General features: G+C 38.6%; 1 protein-coding gene across 2 annotated transcripts; it reads left to right on the top strand.

Moving 5' to 3' along the window:
• Positions 1 to 755: 755 nt before the first annotated feature.
• Positions 756 to 15432, top strand: LOC128262905 (T-box protein H15). Of its 2 annotated transcripts, none has more exons than XM_052997483.1 (6): positions 756 to 1660; positions 3651 to 4177; positions 4537 to 4667; positions 10920 to 11205; positions 12051 to 12295; positions 13844 to 15432. In XM_052997483.1, the coding sequence occupies exons 1-6, from the start codon at positions 1312 to 1314 to the stop codon at positions 14373 to 14375; spliced, it is 2070 nt and encodes a 689-aa protein (XP_052853443.1). In that variant the 5' UTR covers positions 756 to 1311; the 3' UTR covers positions 14376 to 15432. The 2 variants fall into 2 exon arrangements, with proteins under 2 accessions (XP_052853443.1, XP_052853442.1); XM_052997482.1 differs by having other exon boundaries at positions 4534 to 4667.
• The last annotated feature ends 943 nt before the right edge of the window (positions 15433 to 16375 follow it).

The following is a 16375-nucleotide window of genomic DNA, read 5'->3' as shown; positions in this document are numbered from 1 at the left end:
GTTCGAATTGGAAAATGGAAATGAGTTATGCCTCGACGCTGGCGTCGCTGTCGGCAGCATGGGAATGCGCTGCACGTATGGCCATCTCGCTTGCACTTGCCTAATTGAAAAACGTCAGTTTTTTCCATTCCTTTTGCGGTTAAAATTGCGGTTTTCTTACGTGACGTAAGGAAGGTTTTGAATTTTGGGTTTTGTTCTCTGGAAAAGTGGAAGTGCGAGAGAATTACGTTAGGTGTTACGTTTCGTTACGTTGCATTAGGTGGTGTTGAAAACCTTTCGCCGTAAGGAACATCAGCTGTTGTTGTTTCTGTTTTGGGGGTCAGTCGGCGTCGCAGTCGACGTCGCTGCCGACGTCGTCGTATTTGTTGTTGATTTTTGCGTTGCGTTTTTGTACTTTTTTGATGTTGTTGTTGTTGTCGATGATGTCGTTGTTGTTTTTGGTATTTGGCTTTGGCTTTGGCGCTTTTGGCGTTTACATGGCGAAAAGCGAATTGGGATTCATTCAATGGTCAGCTGCGTGACTGTGAAGCAGCGACGGCGCTCCGGAATTTCCTTTCCCGTTTCCACCTCGACGAAATACGCAAAAACACGTACGGAAAGCACGGAAACCGGAGACCCGCAAATACGGGTGTAAAGTCGTAAAGTGGCAAAGTGTTTCGGAAAACGTTGTACCAGAAATATACTTGGAAACATTTGCAAAATATTTTACAAACATTTTATAATAATTTGTATTTATAAAAACAAAAACAATTTAAAATTTTAAATATTTAAAGCTATAAATTTAACATTACTGCTTGAAGTGCTGGGACTAAAAAAAATATATTCAATTTAAAAAACAACATTGAAACATTCTCATAAAAGTGATAAACATGATTAACTTCTTTGGAGCAAAAAGCCGGCAAATGAAATTTCAAAACGATGGATAAAAGTATTATTAAATGCGAACCAAAGCCTAAATTTTGGACACCAAAAACGATTATTATCCATAAATAATTGCGATTATTTTAACAATGTTTTGCAATAGAACAAAAAGCTTTAGATAAAGATAATAGTAAATTTCAAAGAAGCATGATGAGTAGATGATAAGAAAATTCCAAAATTTCAAAGAAAAGCTGACAAGTCAAAAAAGAATTAACAAAAGCAATCTTACAAACACTTAAAACAAAAACAAGCCAAGCGACTTTAGCAATCGATCTAAAAGCTAAATACCTGCCAGCATAAGGAAATTCCCTTGAAAACTTTGGATAAAAAAGTCGAAAATAAATTTGGAAAAATCCGTGGAGCAGAGCTACGGAAAATCTCAGCCTGAAAATGCTTTTGAGCAATCAGCCGGCGAATACGAGACCGCAGCAAACGCCTTCGCCTTCGCCGACGCAGAACTTCAAGTCGAAGTTGCAGCAACAAATCGTTTCGGCAGCGGCGGTGGCAGCGGCGAATATCGCCAACGGCAGCAGTCATCATCAGCATCATCAGCATCATCAGCATCATCATCATTCTCATTCTCATTCTCATCATCACCACCACAATCCGCTGAACAACCATCACAATCATAATCACAATCAGCACAACATTTCCTTCGCCACGGATTTCTCAATTGCGGCGATTATGGCGCGCGGCGGAAACGCCCCCAGCAGCCGTGAACCTTCGGAACGGAGTCTGAGTGAGTAAAGTTCGATTCCGAATCCGATCTCAAAACACAAAACCCAACCCCCCCACATCCCAAACTAAATATAGACAGCTTTTATTAGATGGCCAAGCCATTTCATCGCTTCATTTTTGGCTGCCTTTGAGTAGAAGAACATTAGGAAGCCCTGATAAATATAGTGAAATGCAAACATAGTTTAAACTCACTGACCTTTGTAGAATTACCTATTTAAGAGTTGGTAGAGAAGTATCCTTAATTTTATAAAACAAAATAAATATGTATTTTAGGCTTTAATAAATAAAGGCTTAAATCGTTAGGCCTTACTACTTAGACTCTATTGCATAGTAATTCTCTTCTAACTATTTCTCCTTTCACATTTTAAGTTAGGTATCAACAGGCCTATATATAGAATTATACTTTTTTTCATTCATGAATCTCTCTTATATTTGAGTTGAACTTTTTACTACAAACAAGTTCCACTCTATTAACATATTCAATATTCTTTTGATTGAGCTCAATAAAAGTGATGGGCAAAGGTGGAAAAGAATAAAGAACTTAGCATATCGCACATGTTGATGCTTATTCCAAGTTACGGGCTTGTCTGGTGATTTAGCTATAATTTTTTACGATATGATAGGGTATAATCAGCGTAACGCTTATAAAGTTTTGAATTCCAACAGGATTATAATATGAAAGGCTGCTAAATGATTCAGAATGAAAGAGCGTGCAAAAGCGCTTATAAGCAATTCAATGTTTTATTTATAAGAACAATTTTAGACTAATAATCTTGACCCTGAAAAATATGTATTTACCAGATAAAGTTCAAGTAGCAAAACAAAATTTGAATTGCTTTCAAGGAAGTGAAAAAGTTAGATGAACACAATTTGTGAGGTTTTGTTTTATATTTTAAAGACTAAAAATAATTTTTAATTTAATGTTTACAACATTCAAAACAGTTTTATTAATAAGATGAAAATACTCTCTATATATTTTCTAATGCAAAAAATGATTTAATCGATTACCTCGTAACTTTCTAGTCTTCCTCTGTTGCTCACCCTTTGAAAAAGTGTCGCAGATGCAATATATTTCTATATTTTTCGCACTTTTTGCTCGCTTTTTTCTGCTATATAAATTATATATTGATGACAATGCAACGTTGATGACTTGATAATTGCGGCAAATGCGCGGCAATAAAATAATCAAAGCCTATTTGAATGCGCGGGGGGTTGGGAAGGGGAATGGGGAATGGGAAATGGGAAATGCACATGACAAGCGCAGCGCAGATACACCATTTATATATAATCGAATGTGTACTCTGAATACAAAACTATTTAGATGCCATAATTGGGTAGAGACAGAAGCGCAAACAGATGCATTCATTAGTGTGAAACCCCCTCCCCTTTGGCAATTGGCATTGGCAATGCCAACACACACAATTGCAGTCGAAATTAACATACGAAATTGCATTTTGAGCAAATAATTGAATTTTTGGCGTAATCTGTAAAATGCATCTGGTCGCGAACTGGATTCTCGTTGCAATTGCTGCTGCGACTCGTCATCAACAACATGCAACATGTTGCAGCCCCAGCAGCAACTCCCACATTAACCGTCGTCCACTTTGATATCTCTCTTTTCTATTTACACTTGAAAAATTGGGGTCTAAAATTACTTAAAACAAAGGTCTGTTAAATAATTATGTCGAATCTTATTAGTTCATTTTATTTTGGGGCTAAATATTTATATAAATTATGGCTTCAAATGTATGATAATAGTAATTAAATACTTTGAATTAGTTAATATGAGCTAATATTTTCAATTTGATGAAGTTAACCTTACTTAAGAGAACATATTTAAAAAAATTCTATAAAACATTATAGATTTAATATATATAAACATTAAAACATTGAATTAAATACATCATTCAAAGTTTCTTTTAATTGACTTCTTTAAGGTATGGCTATATAATATCTGATTTATTTGAAATACATTTTTTCTAAACGTGTAGGTCCCGCATCCGTGGAGCGCTATTCAGGCCAGGATGCGGACGATGATGTTGACGTTGATGTGGTCGACTGCAGTGACTCGGAAATGCCGACGGCAACTGCAGCAGCAGCAGCAGCAGCAGCATCTGCAACAGCAGCGGCTGCAGCGGCAGCATTGCAGGCGCAGCAGCAAGCGCGTCAGGCATTGCGTGTTGCACAGCAACAACAGCAGCAGCAGCAGCAACAACAAAAGCAGCAGACACATCACCACGCAACGGCAAACAAGCAACAACGCCAACATCACAATCATCACAGCAGCAACACCAACAGCAACATCAGCAACAGCAACAGCAACTCCAACAGCAACATCAGCAACTCAGGCCACAGCAACAGCAACTCCAACAGCAACAGCAACTGCAAATCAAGCAGCCATCGAGGGCGTTCTGCTGCCGCAGTTGGAGCCGCTGCCACGCCCTCGCCGCCACCGCCCCCGCCCTCTCAAAGTCCCGAGGAACTCGAACGCCTGTCGCCAGAGGAATCGCCAGCCCAGGTAAAGCTACACCATGAGATATATATGCATATCACTTCCTAAAATAAAGTAATATCAAAAGGAACAACATAAAGGCCCAAATGTTATAATAAAACTTGGTACAAATTTGTTTTTTAGAACCCTTAAGCATATGTAAATTCCTTAAAATATTCGACACTATTATTACTTAAACTTATTTAATCATATTAAGTTCTGAATTTTACAAGTATTTAATTTTTTTTTGTGTAAACCTTGACAACAAAGTGTGCAGAAATGGCAGCCCATCTCCTCAAGCATCCTACTAAAATCTCCTCTTAATTCTCTCCTTCTTTTTATTTTTTTTTTGTATTTTTTGCATGTGATTGCCACGCCCACAGCAGCCCACGCCCAAGATAGTGGGCTCGTGCAATTGCGACGATCTCACGCCCGTCCAGTGCCACCTGGAGACCAAGGAGCTGTGGGATAAGTTCCATGAATTGGGCACTGAAATGATCATTACCAAATCGGGCAGGTGAGTGCCATGGCGGCAACATAAATGTATCATAAATGCATAAATTAAGGGGTTTACGCCTAAGTGAGTGGGATGGTAAAAAAGGAAAAAAAGGGAAAAGCGTAGCATTCATTGATGCCACAGTGAGTGGTTTTAAGTACTAATGCAAGGGGAGATTTACCATATTTCTGTATATTTTTAAAAACTTAAATGTTGTCTTTATAATAAAAAAATTATAAATAAACATGGCTTAGAATATGTGATGGTTGTCTAACTAGTGTTACAATTTTGTTTCTTATATGTATGTATATCGATTTACATTAAACGTATTTAAATTATATAAAGTTCAGCAATTTTACAACATTTTTAGTACTTAGTACACTTTCCATAATGACCTCTTCCTTATTGCACTTAAAAGTTCGACCAACCAATTAAGCTAAACATTTCCGAGCAATTTGAAAACTTCACTTATCGACATGTTCACTTATTGAAAGAAATTTCCCGATAATCGATCACATTTCGTTTTTCAGCCTCGCAACATGCATTTTAATTCATTAAACATTCGTTGGAATTCAATTTGCCGGCGGTGAAAGAGAGGCGTGCAGCGGTGGCCGAAAAGGGGGAGTGGCAGGGGCAGTCCGGGTCATAACCATAATGCCGCCCCCGGCAATCGGCCACCAATCAAGCCCACGAAAAGTCCTCGAACGAAAAGCACAATCAATAAAACTTTAATGCGCCTTTCACCCGTGGAAAGCCAAACTCACAACTCCCATTTCCCAACTCATGTTGGCTATAAGCTCTCGGCCACGCCCCCTGACCGCCCCTCCGTCTTAACTGGAAAATATCAACAACTTTTCGGTTAGTTCCTCATTTACATCAAGAAATTTTGATTGACAAGGCATCGAAATAATTTGCGTCGATTTTCGATTAGCAGAAGCAGAAAGCAAAAAAAAAAAGAAGAAAACGACGACCATTTCGTCAGCTGTTTTGGCTTGAAAAAATAATAAATATTATACCCATTATACCACCCAGAAAACACGGACACACATTCTCACATAAAAATAGCGGGTTAAACGACTTTTCATTCGCAACTCAACAGAAGTTGAAGGAATTATTGCTCGACGATATTTTCGATTCTCGTGCGAATGTTGTGGCGCGGTAAAAAGGGGGTTTTGAAATGCGAATAAAAAAGGGAACATGAACATGAACATGAAACATAACATTTTGGGGCAAAGAACTTTGCCTTTTTTTGTATTTTGTTTTTTATTTCTCTTTCCCCGATAACATGCGAAATGCGCATTAGTCGCTAGGTGGTAGTTAGGATCTCCCTTCATTTGTTTGTTGATTTTTTTGTTTTGGCTTGGCTGGTTTTATTTCTGGGGAGATCCAGGCATGATGGAACTTTGGTAGGATTAAAAAAATATATTTTGATTGGTACCATAAATTTAGGCACTAATCATGTGAAAACTGTAAGTTTAGGAAGTCATTTGATTTCAAATCGCGACAGAGTAATTTCATTAGCTATTTTTTTTGTAAATCTATGAAATCTAAATTGAATACAATAATTTCCATTTAATATATATCTTTTCGAATTTTACATGATTTCCAATGCAAAATTTAGTAAAAGAATATAAAATATAGAAATACATATAATTAAATTTTAAAAATTAGCCAACAACAATTACAACATATATTTTAATATATAATATTTCTTTAAATAAATTTATGTAATTAAGACTGCAATTTGTACTTGCCTACAAGGTATCTCATACTCGACTCTCAAACTCTCATGGGGTGTTAATGTTTTTCATTATTTTCAACTGTTTTCTTTCTTTTTTGCTTGGCAACTTTTGTTTGTTTGGCTTCGGTGTTGCTTAACCCTTTGGTGGCCGTCAACAGTCCTTTTGTGCGCATTTACGACACATTAACAAATTTACTCCTCTCGCAGCCCCACAATTGTTTCCCACTCTTTGGCCCCCCAATTTCGAGATCCACGAGATCCACAGCAAGTATAAATTGCATTGTAATAGCTGCCGATTGTCGCGCTAACAACGCATTTGCATGTCCTTTGGCTTTCGGCACATTTGTCCTGGTGCTTCGTGTTTTTGTGTTTTTGAGTTTTTGCGTTTTTGCGTTTTTGCGTTTCTGTTTTTTGGCCCTGTAATTAGTCAAAGGATACCGATGAACGGCCGACACTTATTTACATTTGTGCGGGTTTGACGGACGCATGCAACACAATTGCAAAAAAAAAAAAAATAATAATAAAGTCGGTGAAAAACAGCAGCAGAATAATTCCCATTCCCATTCCCATTCCCGATATCCATCTATGTCAGCACATCGTTTGCTAGCTAAACATGTCCACAAAAAGGGGCGGGCCAGGTGGCTAAGTGGGTGTGGCAATGCGGGACTTTTTTATGTGAATGATACATTTTAAACTGCACGAATATACGACTGGTGGCTTTAGCTTTGAAGTCGACTGGATGGCATGACTCTGTGCAGTCTGTCATGGCGAATACAGTTCGGAAACGGTAAACATACTGAAATTGGCAGTTTTGTGTACAGGAAATAAATGAAAAAGTCCTCAAATAAAGCTACTCAATTATGATAAATTTAAAAATATCAAATGTACTGCAAAAGCTTATTTATTAACCAATATACAAATTTTTTTAAAATATTATACAAATTAATATAACAGAATAATTAAAAGGTTCTTCTTTATAAACTTAAACAAAATTTTCGAATTCATCTTTAACCCCCTAAAAATTATAAAGGGAACTAAATCAATTGAGTTACCTTACTAATATGTTTTTTTTTTACTGTAAGCAGTAGTAACTGGCTATTTTTCGTTCCAACACACCATTTTACCCATTCGAAAGGCAATTCTCCTCGGCAGCTGTGAAAATGTCGACTCCACATGCAAATGCGCATGCGTGGCTGTCATCAGAAGGAAACCGTGAAAAACGGACAAGAACTGCCGCAAATTGGCAACACATTTGAAACTGGAAAAAAGTGGGAGACGAAGACTTTTCAGATGATTTACAGCCAGGGGCAAAACAAAAAGGAGTCGAAGTCAAAGTCAAAGTCAGAGTGAGAGCGTTTGAATTTTTTACCTGTTACGTGGTCAGGTTGGGATGGTTTTCTTTGTGCATGCGGTTGTTGAAATAAAATATCACGTGGTTTGCGATTTTGTCACGCTGTCAGCGGTTTTGAGGTTGGCATTTTCGAAAAGACAAAGGAGGCAAAAATCAGCAGCAATCGGGCAGGCGGGCTAATTGTTTGTTGACCCCTCGAAAATACCCGGAGTTTGTCAATATTTTGCGACAAACGCTTCACGCATATTAGCCGAGTTTGAGTTCTCGGCCGCCGCAGGATATTGAAGGACAGTAGCCTGACTTCAGAGGATGCGTGGCAATTGCAATTTCCATGGTGCAACCCCTTGCAGGCCAAGATATTTTGCTCCCATTTTTCGTTAAACAACATTTTTCACAACTTCATTAATATTTCTGGGCAGCTGAAATGGTCGGCAAGATATCGGAACAAGTTAATCCCCTTTTTGGAGGAAAGGTGCACGGGCTGAGTTATGAATTAATCAACTAATAAAAGATAGCCAACTGGGGGAGTGTTGTCAGCTGGCGATAAGATCAAAGTTATAGGTTTCTTGTCTCGTTTTTTGTTTTTCTTTTATTTGTTGGGGTTGCTTTTTAGTTGCTGGCTAATTTGCATTTTATTAAGTTTGGACCTTGAGGCTTAATTTGCTGTAACAAAGGTGTTGATAATGAATTGCTGTTCCTACATGTCCGTAGCCAACTAATTGAAAGCCAAGCCACCCCATGGCAAATGGTGTGTAAACTTCATAATTGTAACCTTTGGCACCTAAGCTCTCTCTCTCTCTCTCTCTCTCTCGCTCTCTCGCTCGCCGCGGTCCGAAAAACTGAGTAAAAGCCATTTCCCTAATTTTCCCATAAACAAATACATAAAATCCACACTTAGAAGCTCGGCCAGCGGGCGAACTGAGCTGGGGAAACCCCCCACGAAAACAAAAAAAAAAATAACGAAAAAAAAAAAACCAAAAAGCCAAGTTGGCAGGGGAGTGGCTATAGCTTTCGCATTGGCTTTGGCTGCCCTCGGGCGGCTCTTCAACTCGTAAAATGTATGTAAATGCTGGAATATGATTTACGACATTTCCGCCTAGCAGCAAAAACACCACAAAATAACAAAAAAAAAAAAAAAAAAACATACAGAAAAGCGGGGGCGGCATTAGATATGGCCTATCAAGACTGGGCGTGGCAGTTGCTCGACTTTAACACATTTATGGTTCACATTAGCAGGTCGGTCAAGCCGACAGAAAGTGCTAACAATTCGTTCCTTACTGAGAAAAATAAGTTCTTAATAAAAATGAACTAAATTCTATGTCTTGAAAAAAAAAAAAGTAAATACGAAATTCCCTAAAAAAAGTACAATTTACCAGAAAATATCAAAGTTTCTCTCTGTAGACAAATTAACAAATGCGATTGTTTATTTAGTAATCAGTCATAAAATCGATAAATTATCTAGGCTAGCATATAAATGTATAAAATTAATTTTAATTAAATTAAAATTATTATTTTTACGTAGTTACTAAATAAATTCTTTTGTAGTTTTTTTTTTAAAGCTTTTAGATTTTTATTAAATATAAATTTAATATTGTCATTTTTTCTCACTAAATAATTTGTTGCATGAGCTTCTTTCACAAATTCTTGAACACTCGTTTCGGGGGTAGAGACAAAATGGAAGTTTCCGGTTCGGTGGCTTCCGTTCTTGAGTTTTGGCGGTCAGGCTCCAGTGAGGATAGTCAATGGGTCCGTGAATGCAGGTCCGTAGTCCGTAGTTCGTAGTTCGTAGTCCGTAGTCCGTAGTCCGTGCAGATATCGAGATAAGCGGAACACGTTAAGTACCCGCTACAATGGTGCTAATTGTGGCATGCAACTGCGAGTGTAGCTGAAAAGCACTCGCAGCTTACAGCACAAATCACAATTACAGGCCATGTCGATTCGGATTCGTTTTGGCCCGGTAACTGCGCTAAATACGCGGCCACAACAGTTAGTCGGTGGCTAAAACAATCATGGTGACACTGGACCCGCCCCTTACAATTATGGGCTGTAAACACAGCTCTGACAAATAAACAAATGAACAACAAACAAGAGTTGTAAGTGGGGTGGATGATGAAGGAGAAATGCGAAAATTGGACTAGAAAGAAAATTTTCAATTAGACCTACTTAAACAGGTACAAATTGTATTCGCGTGTTTGACAATGAAAGTCCTTTCTTTACCGAAATGCTCATATTAACACTTTAGTAATTAAACAAGTAGATGTTACTTTGTGCCAGTTGATTTTGAAAGATATTCCAAACTTTTTACAAATGTATAACTATACTTTAAAGATACAAAACAAATATGTAGCAGATAAATTTGTCTTTGTCTATAGAGCCTCTGCATGTATTTTATTTAATAGGTACAACATCACCCAGCAATAAAAGCCCAAAAGTAGCCCCTAATAATACAATTTTGTTTAATAAATGTTGCACAATTAACTTACCAAAGTAACTGAAAGCAAATCAATTATAATTAACCCACCCAGTATATATCGGGTTCATACATTTGGCAAGACAAATGACAAAAAACTGGGTTGGGTCATTAGCGTCATTTACACTTACCTGCGGCCACAAACACGACTTTGCGGGCGGGTGGTGGGTGGTAAGTGGGTGGCAAGTGGGCGGGGGCGGTACACACACCTTCCTGCCCACCCGCTGAGTGAAGGTCCCGTGTTCAGGACGACGACATCGCTTGCGGAAATGTGTCAAAAACGTGCTAAAAGTCATAAAATTAAATATGCGTCTTATTTACATACCTTGCTAGCTCACCACCTTATTTTATTTTTGTTTCTAGTTGCCGCAACACAATGGCGGGCAATAAAAAAATAGTTCACGATATTCTTCTTTTTGTGTGGGTTACCCCGAATTAACTTACCTTTTCCAAACACCTTGAAGCTCTTTAAAATAGGTTTTAATGTATATACAAATTTGGACATATAAAATAATTAGAAGCACACTGTATGTTGTTCATTTTAGATACAAAATTTAAAAGAAAAAACCTCTTTCTTAAGCGATATAGGTATATCATAAAATAAAATTACTTATGATAGTTTCAGTAATATTTTTTGTTAATTTACTTTTTAATTTAGTTTAGTTTAATTTACGGATTTGAAAGTTTCTTAAGCAGAAGATTTTATTTTAGGCGCATGTTCCCCACCGTGAGAGTGAGTTTTTCGGGTCCCCTGAGGCAAATTCAACCGGCGGACCGATATGCCGTACTTTTGGACGTCGTACCGCTGGATTCGCGGCGATACCGTTACGCCTATCATCGCAGTTCGTGGCTGGTGGCCGGAAAAGCCGACCCACCGCCCCCCGCCCGCATCTACGCCCATCCGGATTGTCCTCTCAGTCCGGAGGCGCTAAGAAAACAGGTCGTCTCCTTCGAAAAAGTGAAGTTGACAAACAACGAGATGGACAAGAGCGGACAGGTGAGTTGAAGCGTCTGGCAGGATAAAAGAAAAGTCGGGAAAAACGGCAGGAATGATAGCTAGGCTGGAAAAATCAATAAGGCAATAAATGGAAGAGAACATAAAGGTGAAATAAAAAGAACGATTTGATGGAATAAGTATTCAATTTTATTATTGCGGTTCTAAGATCCAAATAAATTTTGTCAGTATTTATTCAGTTAAAAAAAAAAAACAGAAACAAAAAAACCCAAGAGCTTAAATTGTTTTTCACAAATATTTTCAAACATTTTTTGTACTAAAACATTGTGATTGTCTTATTTAAAGCTATATAGCTTTTTAGTAAACTAAATAAATTAAAAGCATTCTCGCCCCAACTTCCTTCAGCATATGTAATGTAGCCCAAACTTCAGTCATCTTAGGACTCACATGTGAATAATTCAGGCCGAGAGACACACACACATAAATTGGCGGCCGTCTTGCCATTGTCTTCCGAGTCGGCGAGGTCAAAAGGGGTCAGCCAGGGTTGCCAACGGATGCACATATGCAAATATGGCATTGCGCGCGCACAAAAATGAATGAAAATTGTTGGCAATTTGGTGGCAAATACGAGCAGAGCAGGGCTCAAGACCCTGTTCACATATATATATTTCTGGGATTTTCGAGCCTGCTACCGTTTTTATCACAGTCATAAAGGCTGTGGATGGGATGTGGGGATGGGAGTGGGGAGATGTGAAGGAGTAAACGAAGACGCTGCGAGGACAGTCAAAACAAACGTCGACTACTTTTTTATGGACGTACATTTTTTATAAGGCCGACACACACAACAAACAATCCGCATCCGCATTCAGGGAATCTCCTTTTTTCAGGTCGTGCTGAACTCAATGCACCGCTACCAGCCCAGGATCCACTTGGTGCGATTGAGCCACGGCCAGAGCATGCCCGGCAATCCCAAGGAGCTGCAGGATATGGACCATAAAACCTTCGTTTTCCCGGAGACCGTGTTCACGGCCGTGACGGCCTATCAGAATCAATTGATTACGAAACTGAAAATCGATTCGAATCCGTTTGCCAAGGGATTTCGCGATTCGTCGCGTCTCAGCGACTTTGATAGGTAAGTGGTATAGTTAGTTCCCCTCACCCATGGAGCCGTAGTTGCCCCCGTTTCGCCTTTTTTTATGGGGTCATGTCTGATTTATGGCCTAATTTACGATGGCCTGTTGAGCCGTAAAGCCGATACAGTAGCCCAACTTGCCGCTGATTAGCGAAAATGTGTGAAAGTGCCAGTCTGCAAGGCGATTTCAGCCGGTTCTTCATCTTCAATTGGTTTGCAACGTGCAGCAGCGTCGATCAATCGGATCGAACTTATATGATTATATGACTGGATGTGAATGTGTGTGATTGCGGAACGCAGTCTTTAGGAAAAGTAAAGAAATCTTTGTTCATTTTTTCCTTGGAAATTCAGTAAATTGCTTACAATTTTTGCAACATTTTAAAGTCATTTTAATCAAATGATAATGATTAATTGAATGATGTTGTTCATTCAGTAAAACTTTGTTGCAACATTTCTGCACGCAACATGTTTTGTGTGCCCATCTAGCAACATGTTGCCCTACTACCGACAGGATCAGGATCTGGCCAAAAGGCAACTTCTTTTTGCAGCTTTTCTGAGGGCTGCTGCCCTTTTTTCGACAGCGACTTCAAAGTGTTGCAAGGCGGCGACTATTAAGACGGCAAACGCTCTGCCGCCAGCAGCAACGCGGGCACAGCAGCAACAGCAACACCAAGAGCAATGTTGCTGTTGTAGCCGGCACGGCGGCGGCTTAAGTGGCGTAAATTACAGATCGGCGCTTTTAACTTTGATGCCGATTCGTACATGAAATGAAAACACGAAAATAATGAGTGAATGTTGGCTCTTGTTGCTGTTGTTTCTGTTGTTGCTGGTGTTGCTGGTGTTGTTGTTCCTGTTGTTTAGTGTCGGCAATTGGCAGTTACTTTCGACGTAATTATGTTATTGCTCCGGCTGAAGTGGCGGCAGCAACAAGTTGCTCATCGGGTTCTGTAAGTCCAAGATCTCCAAGCTCCAACTTCCCTAAGACAGAATTGTCTGCAACTCCAACTTAATGGAGTGCCAATGGCTTTTAGAGACCGAATTCCATCAACATTTCGGTTGATTAAAACCCTGAAATCAAAACAAGATTAGGAACTGTAATTACAATATTAAACGGCTTAAGTTAAAACACAAATAATCAAATAATAAGAATCTGTTTCTAAATTCAATTCTGAACTACCAAATAATTACTTAATATTTAAACGTGAGAATTTCATTAAAGTATTTAATTAAAAATACATTTTTTAAGTCCTTGTTTCTTCATTTTTATTGTAATTTACTAAATGAATACTAGAGTTTAATTAATATTTAAACGTGAGAATTTCATTAAGCGATTTAAAGAAATACTCAATTAATCCATTTGAAGTCTTTGTTCACCAATTGTAAATTACTAAATAATTACCAAACGTTTTATTAAACATTTGTTTTCAAAGATTTCAGATTGATTTCCACAATTTGTCTTTTTATACTGGTTAATGGGTTTCGATTTAATTATTTAATAAACACTTTCCCATAGATAATAATTCTTATTCTTGATGCCATTTTTTTCAGGGATCCCATGGATGCGTTTTTTTTTGACCAGCACATGAGAACCGCTCCACTGCGTTTCTTTCCGGATCCCTTGATGTCCCAGTTGACGCCTCAGGAGGCGGACGCCGCGTCCTTGGCGCTCCTGGAAAAAGCCCGCCAGCACTTGCAGATGTTCGGCAGATCGCCGTACACGGAGATGTTGCTGCCGCACTTGTATCAGCGATCGGCAGCCCCTCCGCCGCCCCCCCACCTCAGCGCCTTTCAGCTGGGCATGTGGCAGCAGCAGTGGCCACAGCTGACGGCCGGATTCCTGGCCAGCGCCAATCAGCAGGCGGCCTTGGCCTTGGCCGCAGCGGGCGCCAATCGGACGCCACCGCCTCCCGTTTCGGTGGCCCCTCCCGCCCCTGCCACGCCCACCTCCTCGTGCGGTTCTGCCTCGCCGGACTTGAGGTCCAGGCCCCAGCTGAGCCACTATCCGCAGCGATTCAGTCCGTACCAGGTGCCCCAGCATCAGGCCTCGCCACCAGCCTCGAATCGGGCAGAAAGTCCTTAGGACCAACGAATAATGAACGCAATCAACTAATCCACCCAACACACCACCCATTCCCTCTCTTTGCCCCACCCAAAACCAAAAATATTCTGATGTGGTCTTTAAATCTCTGAATAAAAGTACCATTTAAAGTCAATTTAGGAAGCACAGCAAATATTTCTGTGCTATTTAGAGCATGACATGTTTGTATTAAACACATTTCCGTTTGCAATAAATCAATCAAAATTGGTTCTAAATTAAAAATCAAATTTCAATTCAAAAATAAAACAGCAAAAACATTGAAATTAAGTTGAGAGATTTTCCTGTGTGATATTTTAAAAAATAAAATTTAAATCGGTAAAAGTTATTAAGTCATGTATTTATAAAACAGAAATTAAACAATTATTATAACGTTTTTGATCTTTTTCTGTCACATTAATTATTAAATTAGCTTTTGAAAAGAGAAATTTTAGCTGCTTTGTGCAATAATTTAATTTACAATCTTAACATAAATATTTAAAGTCTTTTCAAGATAAATCAAAAAACCACAAAGTTATTTCTTCGGTTTTTTAAAATTAAGAAATTGCCAATCAAGAAAATTGGTTTAAAAAAAAAAAACGTTAAAAAATAAGATTTAAAGACCACACCAGAATATCAACGAAATGTATGTGCAATGTTGTTGAACAAATAAAAAAATAGAAAGAATACCCTTTGTAAATAACCCCGAAAATGTTGCTGCAACATCCAAAGATGCATTCGATGTTGCATGTGATGCTAAGCTAGAAAACCGTCATAACCGGTTTCACTGTATTGTAATTTTTGTAGCATTATAACAGTATTAGTTAATTTAATTAGGCCTAGCAATATGCATCCCCCCACTTTTGCTGTGTTTTTTGTTGTCGTCCCCATGTGTTCCTAAAACTGCAAATTATTGTGAGAATTCCACGCTGAATTAAACCCCCTAGACACTCCCCCCAGCCCCCAAAAAGCAAATGCGAAAACTATTACTATAAACACTTATTTAAATAATGAGCGAAGAGAGATGGAGCGAAACTGAATAAACAATTTATAACACAATGCGATCGGCGTTTACTTGCTATATATAAATTAATTTGTATTTTCGATTTAATGCCTAGAAAACAAGACACATGCAATTGAAATGGCTGAACAATACATGTTTTTGAAAGTATGGATAGCGATTATTAGCGCTAATGCTGCTAAGTGTGTGGGGTTGCAGGTTGCAGGTTGCAAGTTGCTAGCTGATAGTTGCTAGTTGCTGGGGGGGGGGGGGGGGGGGGGATGAGCAACCTGCAACACGTGATGCGCAGTCGCGCATGGCCACTGACATTTGGGAACGGCAATGAAATATAATTTATAGAATTTTGTGCTCTTTATGAAAGTCTAATTAATTACTACTCCGTGTTTTAGTCCATGTTGCTGGCCATAAACTGAAAAAGGGTTGCATGCCATCAACAATGGATGCAGTTGCACGCGACATGCGTCATCAATTTCTAATGATGTATGTCTGCTCCATGGACGTTTGTTATTAATTTCTGTTGGGCTGCTCTTACACGGCCATTAACATTTAAAAGTGTTGTTTGTTCGAAGGGGTTCCACATCGCGACCTATCCTATCTACATATAAACGGGTAGTGAACATTGTCGTAGTTGTTGGCAAAACGAATTTGAAAGGGTTTTAATTTGTGAATATTCCCAGATAAACTATTCGTATGAAAAGGCCATACAGATAATGTAACTGCTAATGGTAAGTGTTCAGACAAATAATATACAGATTTTCACGGAAGTTTTTATTGAAAACGTGGTGTAGAAAGTTTTGTTAAATATAATTGAAAGTAAAAACATTTATCTAAGCAAAAAAATGGTACTTGAATATTTTTTAGAAAGTGTCACAGTACATTTAATTGAATTACACCAAATAACAATATATATTATACGTTAACTTCCCTTCTTGAATGTTGATTTAGATATTCCATTTCCTCAAACCCTTAATTATTCTCACATTTG

The sequence above is a fragment of the Drosophila gunungcola genome, unplaced genomic scaffold (assembly GCF_025200985.1).
Source record: "Drosophila gunungcola strain Sukarami unplaced genomic scaffold, Dgunungcola_SK_2 000001F, whole genome shotgun sequence".
Taxonomy (NCBI): Eukaryota; Metazoa; Arthropoda; class Insecta; order Diptera; family Drosophilidae; genus Drosophila; species Drosophila gunungcola.
Note: the sequence above shows the minus strand (reverse complement) of the source record. Positions and strands in the feature narration are given on the sequence as shown.

Coding starts and splice junctions, on each gene's coding strand:
- LOC128262905 (XM_052997482.1), top strand. CDS start 1,312: ATGCTTTTGAGCAATCAGCCGGCGAATACGAGACCGCAGCAAACGCCT. Junction 4,178..4,533: donor CAGAGGAATCGCCAGCCCAG/GTAAAGCTACAC, acceptor CCACGCCCACAG/CAGCCCACGCCCAAGATAGT. Junction 4,668..10,919: donor ATCATTACCAAATCGGGCAG/GTGAGTGCCATG, acceptor ATTTTATTTTAG/GCGCATGTTCCCCACCGTGA.